General features: G+C 37.1%; 3 protein-coding genes across 5 annotated transcripts in view; 1 reads left to right on the top strand and 2 right to left on the bottom strand.

Moving 5' to 3' along the window:
• Positions 1 to 24,930, bottom strand: part of dcma (syntaxin-like domain-containing protein decima) — a 152,668-nt gene that overhangs the window by 15,200 nt on the left and 112,538 nt on the right. Inside the window, exons 1-2 of one of the 3 annotated variants that reach the window (XM_020946581.2) lie at positions 17,288 to 17,696; positions 4,275 to 4,577 (exon numbers count right to left, since the gene is read on the bottom strand). In XM_020946581.2, the coding sequence (XP_020802240.1) occupies positions 4,275 to 4,361 (87 nt within the window). In that variant the 5' untranslated portion in view covers positions 4,362 to 4,577; positions 17,288 to 17,696. Of the gene's footprint in view, positions 1 to 4,274; positions 4,578 to 17,287; positions 17,697 to 24,930 lie in introns of those variants that run through there. The other 2 variants (XM_086830926.1, XM_020946579.2) reach the window with 2 other exon arrangements.
• On the top strand, positions 8,247 to 9,207 carry Taf12L (TBP-associated factor 30kD subunit alpha-2). The gene is made up of 2 exons (XM_020946582.2): positions 8,247 to 8,818; positions 8,880 to 9,207. The coding sequence occupies exons 1-2, from the start codon at positions 8,657 to 8,659 to the stop codon at positions 9,150 to 9,152; spliced, it is 435 nt and encodes a 144-aa protein (XP_020802241.1). The 5' UTR covers positions 8,247 to 8,656; the 3' UTR covers positions 9,153 to 9,207.
• Positions 23,830 to 24,793, bottom strand: LOC110179173 (uncharacterized). The gene has a single exon (XM_020946574.2). The coding sequence runs from the start codon at positions 24,661 to 24,663 to the stop codon at positions 23,953 to 23,955; it is 711 nt and encodes a 236-aa protein (XP_020802233.2). The 5' UTR covers positions 24,664 to 24,793; the 3' UTR covers positions 23,830 to 23,952.

The raw sequence follows: 24,930 nt of genomic DNA, 5'->3' as shown, positions 1-24,930 counted from the left end.
GCATGCATATTCATGTGAAACTGCTGGGCACTGGACTTGGGGGGTAAAGGGAAAATGTTGTTTTATTATTCTTTGGCTGGCAAGCAACCACTTTGAACTACTTTTGCGTCAACAGTTGAGGCGGAAAATTGAAAAACAGCTGCTGGCGTGCTAGCTTGCTGTGAATTTAATGCAACAAAAGCAACAAAAGTGTGCCGTATGCCATATGTTAAATGCACTTGAAAGTATAGGGAAATGCTTAGGACATGTAAAGAAAATTAAACTTATAGAGAATGAAATTAAGAAGAGTTAAATTGTGATTTACTAAAAGGTACAAGTTATGTAGATGGACTTTCCGAAGATATAAGAATTTTATTAATAGTTTGGATATCTCTAAGCATATAGTAAATAGCATTATAAATACAGATTTGTACTTAATAAAAAAAAACAGTATTTATAATAATAATCATTAGTTTTTCTATCATTAATACCATTGACTTAAGTAATCTTTTTTAATAAATCCTCAAAAATATGCATATAAATTTTCCCCTCTGCATTTGCATACATGCTACGGTTGTTGCAAGTAAAACTTAGGACTCTGACAGCTCCTCCTCCACCTCGTCCTGCTCCTGCTTCTCCAGCAGTTGGCCAAATGTGTAAATCAGCAAAAAACGCAAATGCCACAACGCCAAGAATAAAAAAGACAAAAAAGCCCGCGGGGGGGAGATGAGATAAGATGGCATGGCGGGTGGTGGGTGGTGGCAAAATGAAATGGAATGAGATAAGAGACAGGAGACAGAAGACGGGAGGAGAGGGTAAGGAAAAGCCGGGAGGGGGAAGGAAAACTAACACACAAAAGAAAGCGGCGGCGACGACAAGTTGAACTGAATCTAGACAAAGTGAAAGCGGAAATTAAAATTGCAATACAAAAGAGGGGAACCCACAAAGACAAAGACAGACAGCGTTTGTAATGAACAGATTGTGTGTGTGTTTAGCAAGTGTGTGAATGTGAGTGTGTGTGTGGGCGAAGAGTCCTTTGAATGCATTTTAGAATACAATATTGCCCAGGGCCAGGAAATCACAATGTCCAATGTGCGAGGTGTGAATAACAGGAAAGAAACTTAACAAATTACAAAGCTGCCATTACACACACTGCCTGTTTTTTAGTCCTTAAAACTTGCCACAAATAAATAAATGACCAAGATGAGAGAAAAGTTCTTCACTCAGCGGCCAGCTAATAAATACCATGTCCATTAAGGACGTGAACTGAAAAAATAAAACTTAGATAATGCGCTTCTCACACATCTACAATCTCCTGATGTCCATCCAACAAAAGCCTGGGGCAATTACCAGGACAAAAGTGCAATGGCAAAACGCATTAGCCAGCGAACCAACAAGTTCAACTCTAGAATAATTACCATCGAACTGGGTGGGGCAGGATCCTAGGCAGGATGCAACCAACTATCCAACTGTCGACAGGTTTCTGGCCCATCGCTTGTCGACAGGTCGTCCAGCTTTCCCCTTTGTGGGCCAAACAAAGGTTCGTTACAGTGTATAAATGTCAGACAGCGTTTTGAAATCGCTTTGCACTTGGAGAAATATTTTTAAACTTTTAGGTTTTTAGTTAAATATCTTTGGAATTTTTTAAAATATATAAAAAGCAAGATGAAGCTTATAAAAAATATATTATTAAATGATTAAAGAGCTCAGGTAAAGTCTGCGATTGCATATTGTAAGGGAGAAGCTAGGAAGTTCCTAATATTACTCAGAAGCCTTTAAAACTCTTTTTCAAATACAATATTCTTAATATTTTTCATTTGAATTTCTTGTAATACCAAACTATTTCTCTCCGTGCTCTAACAACTTGCAACAGGAGTCGGCAACAGCAGTGCAACACACAATGCAGCAGCTGTGCAACAACACACTGCCAATATCGATGAAGGCTCAATGTGTGTGTGTGTGTGTGTTTGTACGCGTTCGGAGGCGTTGGTGTGTGCCACAAAGCTCCACTTGGCCGGCAGCAACAATAAAAGAAGGGAAGTGCCTAGAACAACCATCGAATCGCAGCTGCGGCAAAGCGACGGTGATGAAAGTCCCCCCTCGGACCAGGACCACGACCACGACCACGACCACGACTCCAGATGCCGCAGAAAGCAATTTGGCTTGAACTGACGTCCTTTGTTAGATCACATGCAACACAAATGAATGGGGAAATACTTAAAAAAAAGATTTTAGATTAAGCTTACTCCTCTTATAGATTTATACTCAATGAATTGCAGGTAATGTATATTCATTTGTATGAGTATATAATAATATAAATAAATAATATAATAATATATAAATTCAGAACCCTACTTCATATCTTTAAAAAAACTCTTACCCTTCCCGCATTCCCTAAGATAACCTTCATTTTGGCGGCAATTGCACAGTCTCATCGAGTCATTTGCGTAAGTGATAACAAAAACTTGTAATCCACAAAATCGATAAGATGTCCGCCTAGCGAGAGGACGAGACGAGGCTTTTATTTGCTCCTTGACAAGGAGTGGGGCCACTATGGGCCTTTAGTGGTCTCAATGGCTGGCGATTACGGCAATGGGTTTTTGGGGGCCAAAGGAAGGAGTGTGTGTGCTCCTCTCGGTTTACATTATCAATCAAGCTGACTGACAATCGACGGATACCTTGCAACTTATATTGAGAGTGACACAAGCGGAGAATCCTTGTCCTTGAACACGATCCTTTGTTTAGGCCACGCATTTTTATTGCGCAACTTTCTACCCCCAAAAATGCCTTTTGTCCTTCGAAACCTACAAACACACGCACTCGGACAGAAGAGACAAATGTTTGCCGCTAAAGTTAAGCACAAGTTTTCAGTTTTTATTGAGGTCCTGCGGCCAAGGACCGCACAGCGGAGCTGCCCCAGTGACAGGGTCGCACTAAGCATCTACACAAACATGCCATGCATTATTCCAAAATTAATGAAGATGTATTGGCGGCTGTTCCAAAAGTGGGAGTGCTCATTTAATGAAAATTGGTTGTAGTTCTCTTTTGGCCACGCGGCGCTTCTTGAAAAACTGCAATGGCCATTGCCAAAAATATTATTTCCACTCGAGTCCAAGACAGCGAGCCATTTTTCTTGAGCCAAAAAGCAGGGAGCCTGGGGCCGAGTCCTCTCATCAACGCCAGTCACTCTCCCCTTTTGCCAAGTGTTTGGGTTTTTTTTTTTAAAGCAAAAACATATTGAAACACACAAGAAAAATTTTTTAAAGTTGAGAGTAATAATATATAAAAGAAAAAGGATACAAATCAAAAAACTCACTGTGGAAATGTCTAAGGAAAATATTCTTATATACAAATTATACTATGAAATGTAAGAAAATCCCCATTTTCTTTCAGTGTCTTGGGCGTAGTCAGGGGTGGGCGTGGCTCTATGCGTGCACTGTGAAAGGAGAGAGGCTGCCTGGTATAAAAGTGCTTCATTACTTTGCGCAACAGCTCGCGAGAATATAATGAATGGCAATAAACGTGTTTCACATTTTCCTCTTTCGCTGCCGAGTCCGCCCTTCGTTTTTCCTCCTCCTTCTCTCTTTTGTTTGCAGCAACATTTTTCATTTTCCAGCTAGACAACTTTTGGTGAACAAGAGAACCGGACAGAGTTTGAACTAAAAGTAGAGTAAGAGGACCTTCTGGCACTCAATAGAATCCTTTCAATAATTTCCCACTGCTTTTAACTTCAATATAGAACCATATGCCTGGCGTAAGCTTGTTTTCCGCTCAATCTTGTTATTATTTATTTCCTGAACCGAATGGAGCTGCACTGCAAGAAATGACCGGAAAAAAGAACTTAATTGCAGCACACTTTAAGGTGCCGTTCAAAGCTTCTTTTCGTCATTTTCCAAAGGATTTAACTTTGCAAATTGGAATGGAAATTCATTAGTGCTTGCATTTAAATTCCAATAGACAAACTCAACACTTTTCCTTAAAAGCAAAGCAAAAGAATTCTAGGAAATGGAAAACGCAATTTGAAAATCGGTTGAGGTTTGGCAAGTTGGAAAACAAGCTTCAACTTTCGCTTGAATGCAATAAGCTGCATGTTTAAGTAGAAATCCATAAAGTGAATAAAGAAGAGAAAATTATTGAATATCCAAGATGCCTGAGAAAAGCATTTTGATTTTCCGTTTGATGATTAAAAGATTTTTTTGCCAGAAATCAAAGAAAGGTTAAACTCTTGATTTTCAAAGCCTTTTAATTATAATCTAATAATTCTAATAAATTATTTAGAATTTCCCTGTACTCACTGTATTCAGATTGGTGATCTTGTCCAGCTCCACAGCCGTGCTGCCGCGATGGTGGTGCAGGTGGTGCAAATGGTGGGTCGTCAACATGTTGCCTCTGTTGCGGTTGCCGTTGCTGCTGCTGATGTTGCAGTTGATGTTGCTCTTGCTGTTGTTGCTGCTGCTGCTGCTGTGGTTTTTGTCCTTGCCACATTCAATCGGAGGACATGGCTCATCGGTAAGCTGAGGTCAGAGGTCAGAGAGTATCTGCAAATCGCGACAAGCGTCGCTGGATTCCAATCACATCACATGGACTGTGCCCAGCATCTGCAAAAAGCGTGACAAATATTAAGTGGAATTTGCATTGAAATTGCCCATATAGATGGGCGAGAGACCGGAAATCGTTGACACGCCTTTCCGGCCCCTTTGGGGAGAAACATTTTCGGTTGGCGCCGCCGATTTCCGCCTCTGATAGATTCCTTTTGGGGGTTTTAGTTTGCCTGCCATCGATTTTCAGTTAGTTTTTTTTTCTGTCCCTCTAGCAAATCGCAACCGGATGCGGATGCGACAGTTGGCCACCACCACTCTCGGCTTTTTTCGGTGTTAACACTTCATTTGGCTTTAAGCGACTGGACTGGCTGCCACGTGGCCACAAGTTCGTAGCCCCAGACCATTTTCTCACCCCTTTGACCTGCTCAAATAAACAAGAGTTGAGCTGGAGTCAAGTGAAACGAAATTAAACTCAACTCTTGATGCAGCCAAGAAGGTTGAGTTCATTCTGACTCAGAAGGTTGCGCCAGGGAACAGCTTTAAGTTGTCTAAGAACAACAAAAACGGTAAGAAATTGCTTTACTATATAATTTCTGCATAAAACGATGAAATTATATTAAAAAGAAAACACAAACTGAACATGACCCAAGTAGCAGCTGCAACCGCTACAGCAGCAGCAGCAGCGGAAAAGTCGGAAAACTAAACAAACAAATACTCGTAATACACAGGCTAAGACCGAAGGTAAATTGTTTGCTTAACATAGTAGAACCAAGGACGAAGATGCTGCAAGTATCTGTTTGATTTGTGTCAGTCAAGTCGCTCAATTTACCAACACACAAACAGCCCTGAAAAACATTCTATGGAAAATCATTTCAATAAGCATTGAAAGAGTAGAAGAAAATGTTCAATAATCAAATTAATAACCATTCATAAATATTTAACAGTTCAATGCATCTAAAGAAATAAATTACACATATTCTGATTTACTGAATATTAAGAATATATTACAAAAGCTGACACAGTTTGTTTAAAGTTTAAGCTGGTAATTCCTTACGAAACTTTTGCTTTAAGTCTCCCTAAATATTTATATTTATCTCTGACAAATAAATACAATTTTCCAGCTCTCATTGTTTACCATTATTGATAACGGAAAATTGCCTGGTGTAAACAACACTTTGAAAGACGGAAATAAAATTAATTTCCGGTTGGAAAATTAAATTTTCATAACAAGTTCCAAGAGGCCATTAAGCACCTTCAGCTGCGACTCAACATTTTTGCCTGCGCCACCGTAAAATGCAACTGATAAGACCCAAGTGCGGCTGTGTTGGCTTAGAGTCGCACTTTTCCCGGAAGGATGTCGCTGCTTTGTTTGGCATCGAGCGTGGAAAAAGAAGGACGAGCTGCGTGCTCGGCATGGAAATGCGCCTCATTAAGCCGCCAAGCCACCGCGTTGGAAAATATGCCGAGCAAGGATTAAGCGACGATGCCGGCGACAAAATGGCGCGCCGACTATTAAGGATATTCACCAGCCTCCGCCTTCTCCTCGTTTTGTGTATATTTCCATTCCTGTTGCTGTTACAGTTAAGTGTAATTAAAAACTTAAATGAAGAAACACATTAAATGCGCTGCATTTATGAAACATTTACGCAAATCTGATGCAGATGAAGTTCTGCTTAATTGTCTGTGTGCGTCTGGGTGCCGATTTAAAATAATTTCACTGCGTGACACGCGGCGTATACGCAATATGCGAGTGTGCCACTGGGGCGTATGAGCAATATCAGATGCTACCACCAAAGGCGGTGGGAAACATTTCACATATATAACAGATATATAGTATTTAGTAGAGATGTGTGAGAAATATATGTACGTAACAACAGAACGCCATAATCCTGTGAAATAAAACCATTCTTAATGGCAACAAGCCAGCAAATGTGAATGCGAATGCATGTTCTGTTCACTGGCTGGGAATTAGCCTCTCAGTCTCGACACTCTGCCAGACATGCCAGAAACTCATTAGCTTTATTACCCAGACACAGCCTGTATTCCTTCCTACTCCTCACCCGAAAAAAAGAGGAAAAACTGAGGAGGCGGAACAGACAGAAGGAACCGCAGGACCAAGCATTTTGTATTAACTATTCATGTTCGCACACAGTCACTGGGACTCACACTCGCACTCACTCTCATTCACATTCACTCATATAACCACTCTGTGTGTCTCAAAACACATTTGAATAATTTTGACAAATGTGTGATTAATTCAAACATTTTGGCAACTTAGATTGTCATTCTTTATGCGATTACTACAGCAAATTAGCACTTCATAAACACGAAACGCCGAATCATTATATTTAAAGCAAATGATATGCTGAAAAACAGTTTAGGTTTAAGCAAAAGTATTAGTATTCTTTAATAACTTAGATTTCTAGCAAAGTCAAAATTCCTACTACAAATATGAACTAGACGACGACATTTACGATTCCTGAACTGGCAAATTTCCATTCAAGTTCACACAATGACTGCCTTGATTGGGACTTGGCCGATTAAAGACCCTGACAAAGTGAAATTTATGGCACTTGCCACACTTGCCACTTAAAGCTAAACGGTGGAAGTCTCTCTGAGTGCATAAGGCCACCGAGTAAAATATGAAACAAAAATCAAGCAGGACATGGGTGTTGGCAGGCAAGAGGACCAGGCCAAGACCAGGACTAGAAAAGTGCACAGAGCAAATAAAAGTGGCGGTATAAAAGAGTCGCATGCCGGAAACGACAAACGACAAAGAGGGCTAAAAAGTGGGGGGAAGGGAGGAGCAGCCTAATGCCAATGCCAACACCGGATGCGGATGTGTGACACATGGCCAAAGGGGCGATGGCGACTGGCGACTGGCAACATACGCACAATGTCATTGTCGTTGGCTTTAAGTAGGCGACTTTATTAACGCCGAGGACACCGAGGAGAGCACCTACCGAGTGTGCACAGAGTGCAAAACGCAGCTGAAACACAAATGCCAAACCATTTTAGAAGGGGGTAACAATAAGGACTATGGAAGTAAAATTCAGGAATAAAATTTAACATTTTAAATTGGATTAAGAAGGTATATAAAGAAAGCAAATCAAGTACAGGATTAAGTGCCAGAAAGTATTTATAACTATTAAATATATTATATATAATATAATATAAAATAATTCTTAAATAGTTTTACAAAGAATATAAGTTTCTGTTCCAAAAGTATTTTCTTGTCAAGAGAACATATTAAATGCATTATTATTTATATTATTATTTTGGAATTATTATAGATAGCGTAAACTATGTTCATATATCATATATACTGCACTGTTCCTTCCGATATTCATATGTATGTAATTTTTAAATTTATTAACCTTATAAGACTTCATAACTCACAAACATTTGCACTTATTAACTTTCGTTTTCCTAACAAACTTGCTTAAATTCCATCTTATTATCCATGTCCCCAAGTGGCTCTAAATTTCCCGCGAATCGTTTAAGGACTATTTCCACTGTGCTTCTGGCGAAAATAAAGAGCGCGAGAGAAACAAATGGCATAATAGGCCGGCAGGACACCTGCGCACGTGTTGGCTGTTGTTATTCCGGCCGACCTTGCCCCCGACCACCCACCCACCTGACATAAAATTAAGCGACTGCCCCTGGCCCTCGTCTTCGTCTTGGGCTTAGGGAAAGGTCGTTTATGGCATGGCCACAATTTGTTGCTTTTTGATATTTATTTAGACGCGACCGGGCCGCATGTGAAATGAAAAGCGCCGCCGAGCAGTGAGGACATAAATCAAAAGCACAAGACCGACGAAAAACGTGAAGGAAAATCCGCAGCGGAAAAGGGAAGCCGGCACAACAATGGCAAGCTTTTCACGTTCAGGTGCAGAGAGAGAGCGGCTTAAACTGGTTATTTATGGCTGGGCCTGAAGAGTTGAGTCTCCCTTAGATTTAAACTGTATAGAGTAAACATTCCTTGGAGGCTCGATTTATTGAAAATCAAGGTAGCATAAGTAGGCTATTCGAAGGCAGTCGCATTGCTTTTTATAATTTCCAATTAGTTTTGGTCAGTTTTAAATCTAGAACTGGTCAAAGGTGCAGGGAACTGCAAGGAATTAATTTGGAAAATAATGGACCTGAGCAGCGATGACAGCGATTCATCTTTCGGGAATGGGAGTCCCCTAACCACCAGATCCACGAGTGCCTCCAGTGACACCAGCAGCGTGAGCTCTGTGAAATCAAAGTCCTCATCCAGCGAGGAGGAGAGCCGCTTCCCGAACAGCAACTACGATGTGAGTAACTCGTGATTCCACCAATTAAATGGCATTAAATAATTTAATCACCGAATCACAGATTATCACCGAGGCCAACTTGAAGCAGTTTGTGCAAAGGGTCGACAAGCTTGCCGTGCTGGACGATCAGGCAGTCGATATGTTGGCCAAAATTGCCGATGTCTTTGTTAACGACGTGGCCCGGAATGTGGTCAAGTTGGCCCATTACCGAAAGGATCGGATGAGCATGTTGGACCTCAAGTTTACCCTGAAGCGTGAATACAATATGGAATTTCCCCACGAAAATGTAGAAGAGAAAAGGAAGGATAATACTATTCAAAAATATTATTATTAAAAAAGCTAGAAAAATGTATTCCCAAAAATAAATGAACATTAATATTACTACCCAAGACAATGTACATTTAAGTTCTTAATTTCTTAAGCTGCTTTAAAATCATTTAAAAAGTTCAATTAAAAAAGCACAAGTACTGCAATTGCACCGCAAACTCAAAGAACCCTTTCAGGTGCCAGTGAAAGGTATTTATTCCTGATGGAAAATTGTAAACCGGATCATGATTAAGCAATTAATAAATTCAATAGCGACTGTCGAGGACACCGACATACACATTCAATAGCCCCAACAAAAGAGGTCATCATGGTCTTGGCCACACTTCACCGCACTCCGGACTCTCGCCTTTCAGCCGGGAATTACTCAACATAAAGTTAAAGTGCCATAAAAATGCCAAGGCACATAATGCCATACCACCGCACTCATACTCATACTCACACTCATACTCACACTCATACTCATACTCACACTAAACACTCACATGTGTACCATTTACACACATGAACAAGCAACTGGGTATTTTTTTTCCTCAGGACCCTTTTGCCTTAAAAAAAAGGAGGAAGAAAACTAAGGCGGAAAATTCGTGAGCAATTTTTTTGTGCTGCAGGAAGAATAAAGAATACTTTTTGGTCGGCCCTGAGCACGTTGTGTAAATGGGGGAAAAAATGGCATACTACTTTTCCTTTTTGCCTCTTGAATAAACCAGTATTTATGTATGCAGCAGATGATCCATATTTATTTAAATAATTATATGCCAAAAGAAACTCTGTCTTTAGCACACTCAATATACATATAAAGTCCCTGTATTTTCTATTTTATTTCTACTGCATTTGAACAATCAATAAAAGCAATTGTGAAGAAAATCTCACACATTTTATTTAGTTTAGCTTTAACAAGAAATAAAGGTAATTAAAATACCAAAATGTGGTTAGATGAGAATTAAATGAGACTTTAAATTTATAAAAAGCTTAAAATAAAGATATAAAACCATATTAAAGAGTTTATATAAACTGACATTTGTTGAAAATAAAATTTAAAATGGAATACGATTAAAATGCAAAAATTAAATATTAATTAAATAAAGCAATATTTGTTCTTTAAACAAGAAAAGAGTCAGCAGTTTTTTATAAACCGAATTAAATTATTTTTAATTGCAACAAAAAGAAAAAATATTTGCCTTTGGGAAACCGATGTTTGTTTACTCTTGTTTTTTGATTCTGGAAACCATCATAATTTCCAAAAATCCATTAAATTCAATTCGGAAAGCTTCTCTGTGCTAGTTTTTTTTAATGTTCATAATTCTGCATACGGAGTTTTAAAATTAAAAATTTCAAGATTTTGTCAAAAATTTGACAATTTAAACGAAGTAACCAATTATAAAACTTTCAAAATTTTGAAAAAATTAAAATGTATACCTACATAACTAGATATATTCAGCTGGTGATGCTGATCAAGCATGTATATGAATTATAGATTGGAAATGACCCTTTCATTTAGTAATTAACAATGATCAGTGAATATCTACATATGAGCATTAAGTAACTCTGAACAGTAAGTACCTATTAACATTAAGTCAGTAAGTATCTATGACCAGTAAATACTATGTATGATCAGTTACTAACTTTGAACACAAATAAACAATGACTTGCACTTTTTGTAACACAACACATTTCTGATACTTGGCCGGCAGCAGTCACTTCGTTCCGGGGATGTTTGAACCAGTTGGGAATCATATGATAGGATGATTAACTATAAACAGTAAGTATCTATGGCCAGTAATTAACTATAACCAGTAAGTATCTATGATCAATAAGTATCAATGAACATTAAGTAACTCTGAACAGTAATTATCAACGAACATTAAGTAACTACGATCAGTAATTATCTATGACCAGTATGTATGTATGATCAGTTACTAACTTTGAACACTAATAAACAATGACTTGTAACTTTTGTAACAACACATTTCTGATACTTGGCCGGCAGCAGTCACTTTGTTCCGGGGATGTTTGAACAAGTTGGGAATCATATGATAGGATGATTAACTATGAATAGTAAGTATCTATGGCCAGTAATTAACTATAACCAGTAAGTATCTATGATCAATAAGTATCAATGAACATTAAGTAACTCTGAAGAGTAATTATCAACGAACATTAAGTAACTACAATCAGTAATTATCTATGACCAGTAAGTAGGAATGATCAGTTAATAACTTTGAACACTAATAAACAATGACTTGCAACTTTTGTAACAACACATTTCTGATACTTGGCCGGCAGCAGTCACTTTGTTCCGGGGATGTTTGAACAAGTTGGGAATCATATGATAGGATGATTAACTATGAATAGTAAGTATCTATGGCCCGTAATTAACTATAACCAGTAAGTATCTATGATCAATAAGTATCAATGAACATTAAGTAACTCTGAACAGTAATTATCAACGAACATTAAGTAACTACAATCAGTAATTATCTGTGACCAGTAAGTAGGAATGATCAGTTACTAACTTTGAACACTAATAAACAATGACTTGCAACTTTTGTAACAACACATTTCTGATACTCGGCCGGCAGCAGTCACTTCGTTCCGGGGATGTTTGAACCAGTTGGGAATCATATGATAGGATGATTAACTATGAACAGTGAGTATCTATGACCAATAAGTATGTATGATTAGTTACTAACTTTGGACACTAATACACAATGACTTGCACTTTTTGTAACACAACACATTTCTGATACTTGGCCGGCAGCAGTCACTTCGTTCCGGGGATGTTAGAACTAGTTGAGAATCATATGCACAGATGTGCGAGATTTGTTTTGGAACAAATTTAAACTATTTGAATGAATTTATGGAGTTATCCTTCTATATAATTTTACAAGTATAGATGTCGGAGCATGGCGAAGCGGTGGACTATATATATATATATGTATTACATATATATAAAACTGAAAAAAGTTATAACTTTTTCCCTCACTTTTTTCAGTTTTTCCTCAAATTTTAAATATATCCATTATATATTAAATTAGAATTGTGTGTATAATTTTATGAAAATCGGACAAACGATCGTTAAAATAGAGAAAAATGCAAAGCGGTAAATGTAAAACTGTTAATATAAAATGTTTAGGTGAATGAAATCAAAGCAGGCATTACCTTATTGTTTTTTAACATAAATATATATAATTTATATCGTATTAATCCCTATTGATTGAATTTCAATCTGCAAGTTAGTTTCCTTTCTTGCTTCATTTTCATTTAGATCAACTATAGTAAATTTTCGTCTCTCATAGCTTTAAGCTTTCATTACATTTCGAACCGCCCTCGAGGCAGCCGCAAACGTTCGCAATCATAATCCGAGAACGACACATTGGGGCACATTAAAACTGATTTCATATTGGATCAGCAAGTGTCTCCCTGCCCAGAGAGTGTGTGTGTGTGTATATGGTGTGTATGGTGTGTGTGGTGGGTGTACTTTCGCCCAGGACAACCGCAGGCAAGCAGCAGGAAATTCGTTTGCCGTATGTCTTGGCACGCACGCGGACAAAATCGGTACGAAATCGAGCCGTCGAGGATTTCATGGAGACGAAATTATAATGAATTTGTCGTGCATACATTTCCAATGCGTGACTCCCACTCACACACACAGACAGTCAGTCTGGCCACGCCCCCTCCATCAGGGTGAGGACCGCCCCTCGATTTTGGCTTGGTTTCTCCGATGGATCCAAGGAGATAAGCAGTTAAGTGACTTTGTCCTGACATGGCCCACGGAGTATGAAATAAATACGAGTCCTTCGCCCGCCGCTGTTGACGTTGTTAATATTGTTGTTGTTGTTTCCGTTGTGTATTGGTAAATAAATTGAATTAAAGTGAAATCAGTCGCCTCTGGGCGTAATAAATTAATGAAAACGCTAGACTAGGCGTCAGAATAAAATATGAGGCATGCGGCGGAGAGGGAGAGAACCAAAATTGAGTTATCAGCATAAATCAAAGGGAGTATTTATAGCCGAATAATGATTATGTTTTGGGGACTGATCGAAATGGTGAATTAATTTTTATAAATCATACTAATGGGTATTTAAGGATAAATGATTTTTGAACAGAGGAAACGGGAGTATAGGGAGGTGTAAGAAATTATATTTATATATCAATAGTAAGTAATAATTAAACCACAAATCTCTCTCCATATCGATATCTACATTATATATTTCTATCATCCCTAATAAAGATGTCCCATTGCTTGCACTTGCAGCTCAAGAGAGTTTACAACACAAAATCCTTTTTAATTAAATTCAAGTGTTGTGCGACCCCTTCTGCATGTCAAACGCAAAAGCAAAAGCGGAAACTTCCTCATTTCCCCATCCTTTGAGCACAAAAATTTCAAAGAAATTTGCAAGTTATTCATGGAAACTTCGGGCTCAAGCTAAGGCTGCGTCTATGGGGAAAACTTGCGTTGAGTGATATGTTACCAAAGAGTTGTCGCTGGTTCCGGCCAAAAAAAAATATATATAAATGTATTCTTACCCAGTTTCCGGCCAAGGTCAATGAGTGAGTAAGTGAGTGGCTGCAATGCGAAACCAAACTTAAGGCTATTGGGAAACCGAAACCGAATCCGATCCAAGCAATGCCAAGTCCCAAAATGAGAAAATAATCAATGCCAGTTGATTACCATTCGTGGAGTTTGCCAAACTCACTTGCCCAGATGATGAATCAAGTTAATGAACTAAGTGAATTGGAAAAGTTTTCAACTTTTTGAGTCGGGCTTAAGCAAATCGAGGATGCGAGCACATTTGATGTTGGCCTTGGTAACATAATGATTTGACTGCTCCACAAAAAACATACTTGAGAAAAGGGTTTCACTTGAAGTAATATTTCACTTTAATAATAATGCATAATAATGTTCTTATTTCCATTAAATTGAACCTCATTTTTCTGGCTAAACATAATATTTTGAATGTAATCTCACTTCCATTAACAACTCAAGTGTCAGCTTCTGAGATCCCCTATAAAAATGGAGCTTAAGCAAACATGTTTTAGCACTTTCCCTAAGTTTGTCACGTTCAACGATAAATTCACTGGCCAGTCTTTAGTTTAATGCATTGCCATAAAATTAATATGTGCTCAAAAAGGAAATTTTAAATCAAAATCGAAGGTATTTTCCAGAGCATTTTTGAATTTATGCTCAAATCCGTTTTTATGGCCTCCTCCGATGGGGGGAAAGCAAAAAACACCTCCGGCAAAGCCCATGGTCGTAAAGAAATATTTCGGCAATTTGTTTACGCATCAAATTCGAGTCTAACATGAATAAAATTATGATAAATACATATTTAATGGGTGGCAGCCGGGAGGAAAATGTGATTTGGAAATTTATTAAATCTAATTGCTCTGCAGTGTGCAAATTGTCATCTGTCACGGAAATTGAAGTGTTTGTGTAGCAAATCAGGGCCAGGACCCCGGGACCCAAGCGAAAACGAGTATGGTGGCTCCTTGGCAGTAACCCCATTACCACTAAGTGCCATTGCAGGCGGGGGGCCAAGAAAAATTACCTGGCTGCACAGGTGACAACGCACTGTGGGTCTATTTACTTGTAATTTTTGGGAACTTCTTTAGATAGATGAATATCCATTAAAAGATGTCATTAAAAACTTAAGAAAGTTATCTAGGTCATGAAAATAAATATTCTTAATTTACAAAGATGTAGAAGAGTAAAAGAATTATAAAAAAATTATTTGTATAGCAGTTTAACATTTTGATTTAAGGTAAAGTATTTTCCAAGCTGGGCGATGTTTTACTGATTTGTATATATAAATGTATTTATTTATAAATTAAATGTAATTATATTTGCATGTGGTTTGTTTTGCTTCATGAAATATTCCTTCAAAAATATTATTCAGACATTTCAAGCTTAAGCTTTCTTTTCTTTATATTTATAAATTATTTAAAAGAAATTTAAAATCAGATTAAGTATTAAAATAAATATTCTTCATTTAAAAATATGTAGAAGAGTAAAAGTTTTGTTTAAAATTATTTGTGTAGGTCTTGCAATTTAATATTTTGATTTAAGACAAAGTATTTCAAAAACTGGCTGTTGTTTAATTTATTTATATATACAAATAATACATCTGTATCTGAATTATAAATTAAATAGAAATGGAAATTGTATTTCTTTGAGGTTTGCTTTGCTCCATGAAATATGCTTTCCAACATAGTATTTGGAAATTTCGAGCTTAAGCTATGTTCTCTTTATATTTATAAATTATTTAAAATAAATTTAAAAACTAAATTCAGCATTGAATTATAAATTAAATAGAATTATAGTTGCTTGTGGTTGTTTTGCTTCATGAAATATTCTTTCAAAAATATTATTTATAAACTTCAAGTTTAAGCTTTCTTCTCTTTACATTTCTAAATTATTTTAAACTAAATTTAAAATCAAATGTAGTATGCAAAAGCCTCTAGAACCATTCAAGGAGTCTAAACAAGACCCTAGAGCAGGGAAACCTCTTTTGTGGCCCAAAAAAATAGTTGTGCCTCTCTCTCGAGGGTATCCTGCCCATGGTGCTTCACGGCTTGTGTTTGCATTTGCATTTCATTAAAACACAGGCAGGTAAACAAGTTGCCGCCCATGGCACAGCGACTCACTTGGTTCAACGCGACTACACAGGATGACGATGGTGATGGCGATGGTGATGGCGATGAGACTATGGCTGCTAGGATCCCGCTGTTGTTTCAGCTTTTCCGCTGCTGGCATTGAGTGCCAAATGACAGTGGGGAGCTGCCTCAAAAGCGCTGAGGGCGTGGCAAGTGCACTGCAATTGCATGTGAGTGGATTTCAAGGCGCCCACTGATTGCGAGGCGATGCAAAAACGAAACGTGACACGCCCCGGGCCTTACATTAAGTATACGCCCGGTGTGTTTCAATTAGTTTGCGTTACGGCCGAATAAACACGTTAAAAGTGCGTGTAAACACTGGGGAGAAGAATGACAAAAGATAATGACGCCATGTCCAAGGGAAAACAATAAATGCCCGAGCCAAATTAGGCGATATTTCGACAACAAACAAAACAAAAAAAAAAAGGAGAAGGAGAAGGAAAATAAACAAACAAACCAACAAATAAACTGTCACTTGTCACCGACGACCCTCGGTTTTCCCACGGGAAAGCCGCCGAGGCTTCTGGTCAGATAATTTCCTTTGTTTTCATATAGATATTTATACACCTTTCTTGTTTTTTTTTTATTATGCTATTTTCCGCTTATTTTATCACGACTTGCGCCTTTTATACTTTTCTTGTTTCCTCTGTTTACTTTTCACGCACGTCCGTGAGTTCGAAAACTCTGAAACACAGGTAGCAATATGCAAATCAAACAAAGAGACGGGAAATGTCCGCAAAAATATGAGCAGGAAAGCGGAAAATCCATCGGCATGGAATTCACGTGCATCCAAGTGCCCCAGGGAAATTCGAGAAGCAGCAGAAGCAGCATCGCCAGAAGATAACTTCCCTAATGCAATCCACCCTGAATTCCGGCTTATGACAACTCGAATGTCGAACTACGTTTCTTGGGGTCTTGGTCCTTTATGAAATTTAAATATATGTCAGCTCCTTGATCCAATTTGAATTTATTTAATTTGCATTTGTAAAGGTGTCTTTATCTTTAGCTTGTGTTTTTCTGGGTTCTATTTCGTTTTACATTATTTAAGTCACTAGATTGGGTTAAATAAAATAAAGCAGGGGCTTTATTTTTAATATTTCAACATTTTGATATTTTAATGTGTTTTTTTTTCGGGTTGAAGAGATTAGTTCGGATTACTGAAATAAATATGCTTCTAAACTGGCGTCAAAAACTTGTAATGTATTATATTTATTTATTGGTTTTATAATTTTAAAACAGGTTTCTTGAAAATACTAATATCTTTAAGTCTTTCATGTAAGCAACTTAGGCTTTATTTTTCTTGAATTTTCACTGGACGGAGCTATAAATGGAACATGAATTAGTATTTTTTCACTAAAGCTATTTAAACCCCACAAAATCCTTCAATTTCCTTTTAAATTTCCCTAAATCTTAATACTTTGACTCCCATTGTAATATTGAAATACAAGTTTTTTGAAATCTTCAAGCTTCCTCCTTACTAATTCTTACATTGAAGTTTCCTTTTCCTGTTAAATTTCAGACTTTACATACTGATCGAAGCCAAACTGATGATTGCCCAGTTCAATTATTGACACATTATCTGCTGCTGCTGCTGCTGCTGCTGCTCAGGTCTCACTCACTGTAACCACTGCCGCAAAAACGACCACTGACCATTTTATTTGCTCAATGCAAGCAGGCAGTGGAACTTGCCGCAACGCGTGTACGCCATGTGTGGCACGGGGAAGGAAAATCGAGAATCGAGAATCGTGAACCGAACGCAACTCGCTTGACATGCGCGCGGACTTGGACCGCGTGTGCTCTCGCCTCGACGTCTGTTGGTGGACTAAAAATCTGAATCACAATTCCTGCCACTGCCACTGGGCCCCGAAAGCGACTGAGGCTGTGAGACTGTGCCACTGTGGCACTGTGGCACTGTCTGTGGCATTAACATACGCTCAACAGCAACAGCTGCTCTGTAAACGACTTTGAGCGCTTTCCTGGCCATTCATTCATAATTGTTTTGAGTGGAAATTGTGGGATGTTTATGCCTCCTTCGAGGCCTTTTATAGAGAAAAATATTTGTTTTAATAAAAATGAGCTAATTTGTATGCAGAATGTGGGTTAAATTCTACTAGGCATTGGTTTCTGATTAGTGTTTATTTACCTAATGGGATTAAATTCTTAATGTACAAAGATTGGTATCTTGAAAAATATAAGAAAAACTCTTGAATCCTTGGGAATCCAATGCTTATTATAAAAAAAGTTTACAACTTATAACCTTAACAGTTTTTAACATATTTATTTCTAATTTGATTCAACGCTATCGTTTATTATTATAGAAATTCGTTACTAGATTTATGAAAATCGGAACACTGTATAATATAACTGCCAGAGTAAGTATTTATGACCAGTAAGTAACTCTGAACATTAAGTATCTATGCACATAAATTAACTCTGAACAGTAAGTAACTTTTATCAGTAATTAACTATTTTTATTAAGTAACTATGATCAGTAAGTACCTATGACCAGTATGTATGTATGATCAATTACTAACTTTAAACACTAATAAACAATGACTTGCAACTTTTGTAACACAACACATTTCTGATACTCGGCCGGCAGCAGTCACTTCGTTCCGGGGATGTTAGAACTAGTTGAGAATCATATGCACAGATGTGCGAAACTTATTTTGGAACAAATTTAAACTATTTGAATGAAACTATGGAGTTAATCTTCTATATAATTTTACTAGTATATAAGTCGGATCATGACGAAGCAGTGGACTATATATATACATATATATAGCTGACATAGGAACAATCGGTTGAGTTATAGAAGTATGATCAATAATTAAGTCTGAACATTAAGTATCTATAAACATTAATTAACTCTGAACAGTAAGTAACGTTAATCAGTAATTAACTATTCTTATTAAGTAACTATGCTCAGTAAGTATATATGACTAGTCAGTATTTATGATCAATTACTAACTTTGAACACTAATAAACAATGACTTGCAACTTTTGTAACAACGCATTTCTGATACTCGGCCGGCAGCAGTCACTTCGTTCCGGGGATGTTTGAACCAGTTGGGAATTATATGATAGGATGATTAACTATGAACAGTAAGTATCTATGGCCAGTAATTAAATATAACCAGTAAGTATCTATGACCAGAAAGTAACTCTGAACATTAAGTATCTTTGAACAATAAGTAAGTATGATAAGTAAGTATCTATGACCAGTAAGTATGTATGATCAGTTACAACTTTGAACACTAATAAACAATGACTTGCAACTTTTGTAACACAACACATTTCTGATACTTGGCCGGCAGCAGTCACTTCGTTCCAGGGATGTTTGAATCAGTTGGGAATCATATGCACAGATGTGCGAGATTTGTTTTGGAACAAATTTAAGCTATTTGAACGAGACTATGGAGTTATCCTTCAATATAATTTTACTAGTATATATGTCGGAGGATATAAAATAGAAATTCAAATTCTCGATACAATTTATCTACACAAATTCGAATTCCCATAATAAGAATATAATAATATTTAGCTTTCAGTAAGTTATCACCATAAAATCCTTGGCTTAAGAGCACAACCAAATCGAGGCAAACATTCAGATGATATTGTTATGTTATATATTTATATTTTGCCCTGTGCCAGATTGTTTTTGGTAGCAGGACGAGGCCAAAAATCAATTTGGTTAAGCCAAATGCGACGCTTGGGAGCAACTGAGTTAGCGTCATTCCCGCCACGTGCCTCGTGCCTGGCAAAATGTTAATGAGCCTGCGTACCATAGCCTTTATTTTTATTATGCCCAGCTACTATTTCTATGAATACATACGCTTATATATATATACTTATATATGCAAAAAAAAAGGGAAATGTTGACCTTTCCATTCCTCTCTCGTTGCCCTTTGTGCGCTGTCAATGTTGGCCAGAAAAGCATAACAAACAAATGCGCGTGAAATGTCAAAATCACTGTCAGACGGCAGAAAATGGAAAGTAGGAAAATGGGAAAGTGGAAAAAGCAAAACGGGAGCAGAAACTGCGAAAGAAAGATGACGACGCATAAGCGAAAAAAACAAGCAAAATGCTAAGGGCGAGGCAATCAAGAAAAATTTCCCCAGCAAATGGCATGGCAAATACAAAACACCAGCAACCACCACAACCACCACCTCGAGTGGTTGCATGTGTGGCCTGGGACTAAATTCAGGGGAAGTGGTAGTCAGCAGGAGCACGAGTTGATGATGAGGTAGCACATAAACACACACTGGCATACACACACACACACACACACACAATTGTTAGTCGCCTTAACAAGACTCAAGTGAATTATAAAATAAAAAAGAAAAGAAATGCCAAAAAATACTCCAAAATTCGACTCTTTGATATGCGATACTGTCCCTTGATTTGTTACAACCATAGAAAAGAATACACTCATAAAAAATTGCACCCAAAATACACCTTCAAAAGGCTAAGGAAGGATCCAATATGGCTAGTTTCCCTATATCTAAGAACAAATGTTCCCTAATATCAGGAGAGAAACTATGAAATATTTTCTCAAATTAAAGGTGAATTTTTCGTATATATAGAACGATTTTTCATAGCTATAGGGTTAATTAATATCATTAAAAATTAAACAATTTGTTTTCTTAATTTAAGGGTAATATTTTATTTTTTTTTTTGAATTAAGAAAAACATTTAGTTAATTTTAGAGTAACTAACTATGAAAAATAAGTAAGAAACTATGTCTTGCAACTTCTGGCATTTCATATGCATATCACATATCACACAAACATATCACATACATTTCTAAGAGTTATCCGGAAGCTGTCACTTCATTCTAGGCACGGTAGAAACAGTTGGGAATTATATGCTCACACGTGCGAGATTTGACGTCAATAATTTACTTAGCTTTAGGTTTAATATTTTTTATAACTATTATTTTTTAGGGGGATTATTTTAAATGGAGATTATTATTAGGGCTATTATTTTTTAAGGTTTTTTTTTAAATAGAAAAATATTTTTATGAGTGTAAGTCGAATATTAAATTACTTAGTTATTACAAAAATTATGGGTTCAAACCCTTATTTTTTAAGTACCCGCTTAAAGTATCCCATTACTTAGTCATCTAAAATGTACGGCCTAAGTCCTTCATGTTTTCAATATTTAATAAACAGAATTTTTATATGACTAAAAAAGGCAACACATAATTTGTTTTATATATTAAATAATTTTAAATAAATAGAACATTATGAAAGATATGTTTTTATATATTTCAGACTTTTTCATTATCCTTTAAGGTATAAATACTGTTTGTATTCAATTGTGATTTTAATTTTTATAGTAAACAAAATTGATTTTAAATAGTAATTCCTTAAACGTTTAACTTTATTCCATTTAAGTTTACTGCTTAGATTTCAATAAAACCAACCCAACAACAAGCTTCAAGCTTTATTATCACTTAAAATAATATAACCCCATAACCCAGGATCAAACTAAAGAAATCGGATAAATGCACTTTAGAAGTAAGCATAAAAACTTATCGATGGTAAAGCTAACGCACAGCTTAAACTCGATTTACTTACCGGCTGAAGGCCATAGAAGAAGTGGCTGTATTTTTTAAACTGCAGTTCCCGCAGCTCTTGGCCAACTGCTTGTGGGTGCAATATAGAATGTTCTACATGGTGCTTCTATCCATTTTCATTTTTTTTCACAATTGCTGGTTGGTAAGTAAGACCGGGAGCTACATGGCGTGTGGTTTTGTGCCTGGCCACTTGTTTGGTCTTCGTTTTATCGTGTGGCCACAGTTTGTGTGTGGGTGCTGACAATTTTAAGCATAACGTACAACCCAAGCTGGGGGCACAAGCTCAGAATTAGCCACAAGAGTTGCCCCACATGTGGTAACAGCAATTGTTCAAACTTTAAGCAGCTAAAATGCAGCAGTTTTTAAAACAAAAAAAAGAAACTATGTCAAATTCATCCTGCTTTTATTTTATTTTATTTTTTTGCATATACAAAAAAATCACTACCTCCAAACCAAGAACAAGTTGTTAATTAGTTAAAGTTGAGGGGAAAAATGTTCTGTGGCCACACTGCGTATGTGGAATATTTTCAAGAGGCAAACTTCTAGCATTTTCAGTTTATCTCAAGTGCATTGTGTGTGTGTGTGCGAAAATCAATGAGCTTGAATTTCAAACGAAAAACAAAGAGCTGAAGACTTCTTTTTTTGGCCCGACCTGACAATAAGTTAAAGGCCAAGTATTATCAGAGAAAGGCATTTGAGAGGCTGTCACAACCAAATTGCTTCCATTTTTTTGCAGCTGAACTGCATCATTAAAAGGGGATCAATTTACGCAACAGCGCATAACAATGCTGCAGCAGAAGTCTTTCTCAGTTATAGCCAAAGCTTATGTTAGCCTTGGATTTGGCCATAAGTCCAAATTAATTGCATGCAATTCGACAAACTTAAAGCCCCCCCATCTTCAGACTTGAAGATGCTTTGCATTTTGAGGGTCTTCTTTTGGGGAGATATTCCCATGTTTTCCTCTATCTTTAGATTCGAAAATGTAAATGCGATGCAGGCGACACAAAATACGCTCCACAGCACACACATTAGGGTTTTTGGGGGAGAGTTTGTTTATTTCCCTTCTTTAATGTTTTTTTAGTACAGAGCATCCTAATGAGCATTTAAGCTTGCGGCTTGGACTAGTCTCGTTTTTATTCTTTTGCTGCTGTTGCATTTGCATAAATTGAAATTTTCCAGGCAATAAAGTTGCGCTTTTAATTTAATTGATTTACATTTTAAATACATTGCCAACAAAGGCATAGAGTATTCAAATAAATCCCCTACCTAGTGTTTTTCTTTTGATTTTTTGATTAGTTTCTCATTGATTTATGTATGTTTGGGCAGAATGTTTTATTGAATTCGGAACACGGATCTCCCTAGACGCACTTTAATCTGGCCAAAATGTTTGTGCTCCCTTCGTTGCCACATTTTCGTTCGTTTTTGCCTTTTCCTGTTTGTATCTCGCATTCTGGGCCATTTAGTGCGTATACGCAATATCGAACCGGGGAGGAGGAATTCTTGGCAGCCGCAACGGAAGCGCTAAACCAAACATAAAAACAAACAGCACACTTAATCGTGTATAAATGTTTATGCTCTCGTGTATGTTTCGGCATAGTTTTATGTCTCAATTGAAGCATTTGCCAGGCAAATAAAAATAATCAGCAAGTCAATATACCCGATGGTCAGCGGAAGAAATGCTTAAATCTTGCCACAGCTTCATTATCTCGTTTGTGGCTCTCTAATTCTCATGATGATGAAGTGGCGATGGTCAGTGGTATTAATGCCATGAATTATACTCGGATTTGCTGAGTAATTGAAAAGCGCTTAGTTAATTGTCTGCGACACGTGCAGAAATCGAATTATGGCAATATAATATACTCTGCTCTTAATTAAAGGCTAACTTAAACATAGAAACAGTATATACTTTAAGACATACACAATTTATTATTTGTTCTTTTATTCATATTCAGTGGTGGCTTCATGCATTCATTTGGAACAAATATTACATTAAATTATATTCATATTCCTTTTCATTTTTTTTATCGGCTGTGAACGCCTATTTTAATCGATTTCCATTCCATTTTCTTATATTTTATTTTGAAATTGTGTATAAACAATGAAGGAGTTGTCATGAAAATCGTGGTACAGTTGACAGTTTAGTTTTGTGTGTGTAGAAATTTTTAAAAGGGAAAATTTAAACATATTTAAATTGTTTTCTATTATTAGTAATATTAATCGGTGGCTTCGTGCATTCATTGCAACCATTCCAAATGGAACAAATTTCACATTAAATTATAATATTGTCATATTCTTTTTCACATGGTTGAGTTTCGGCTGTTTGCACCTATTGTAATCCTTATTCTTATATTTTATTTTGAAAAATTCTATGAACATTGGATGAAATTTGATGAAAATCTTGGTACAGTTGAGTTTGTTTTTGTTTTACTTCATTTACATTATGTGTGTGTGTGTAATAATTTTTGGAAAGAAAATTTAAACATACTTCAATTGTTTTCTTATGAATAGTAACATTTATCGGTGGCTTTGAAAAAGTATAGTAATATTTATGGGTGGCCTTTAAATATGTGATTTAATAGGATTGACCATAATAGATGTTGCGAACCTCATTTTGATACGATCTCTTCCTACAAATGGGGCAACGGCCATTGCGTTGGATACATTCGCGGAGGCAACTGTCCCCAAAGAGGTGTCCGCAGCGGAGGGTTACCACGCGATGGTCCCCTTCAGACGCCCATGGGGCGAGACAGAGGGGGCATATGGTGGCCTCTGTCATTCTGTACACCTGATTGTTTAGATCATTCACCTCCCTGCTTATGTCTTCTAGCTCGACGTCCAGCTGCTCGAGTTCATCCAATCCGACCATTTCCTTGACGGCCAGCGCCTCCTTGAGATCATCGCGCTCCTTCTCCAGATCGAACTTCTGCTGCTGCAGCTCCTTAACAATCAGCTCCATCGATTGCTCGTGCTCCTGGAACTTGGACTGAATGGTGGCGTAGTTGCACATCTCCTCCTGCAGTTGCAATAGGATGCTATCGCGTTCTTCGCTGAATTTCAGCTGCTGGACGACAGCTTCGTCGTTGTTGTTGTTTTGCTCCTCCTGCTGCTGAAGACCCTCAATTTTGGGCTTTTCCTGATGCAATTCCGCCACCAATTCAGTCATTTTGTTGATATTTTCTTGCATTTGCATGGATAATGATGGTCCTCCGGATTGGGACATTTCCAAGGAATTTTCTAGTCCAGAATCAGCAGCTTGCTGGTTTTCTCCGGAAATATCAGACATTTCGTAAGAATTCTTGTTACTCTCCACGTGACAAAGCTTTCGATAGAAAAACGTAGTTTTGATTTGCCAGTGTTACCACACCGCCATACACATGAGTTTAAAATAGATACAATGTTCCTACTGACCCAAAAAAAAATGCACACTTTACATCTACGATTGATATTTGTATACCGTATGTTTTTATACAATTGATGTTTATTTCCAAATTAATTGCATGCAATTCGACAAACTTAAAGCCCCCATTTTCAGACTTGAAGATGCTTTGCA

Source organism: Drosophila serrata, unplaced genomic scaffold (assembly GCF_035046125.1).
Source record: "Drosophila serrata isolate PLE 108 unplaced genomic scaffold, ASM3504612v1 contig_240, whole genome shotgun sequence".
Lineage (NCBI taxonomy): Eukaryota > Metazoa > Arthropoda > Insecta > Diptera > Drosophilidae > Drosophila > Drosophila serrata.
Note: the sequence above shows the minus strand (reverse complement) of the source record. Positions and strands in the feature narration are given on the sequence as shown.

Coding starts and splice junctions, on each gene's coding strand:
- LOC110179173 (XM_020946574.2), bottom strand. CDS start 24,663: ATGTCTGATATTTCCGGAGAAAACCAGCAAGCTGCTGATTCTGGACTA.
- Taf12L (XM_020946582.2), top strand. CDS start 8,657: ATGGACCTGAGCAGCGATGACAGCGATTCATCTTTCGGGAATGGGAGT. Junction 8,819..8,879: donor TCCCGAACAGCAACTACGAT/GTGAGTAACTCG, acceptor ACCGAATCACAG/ATTATCACCGAGGCCAACTT.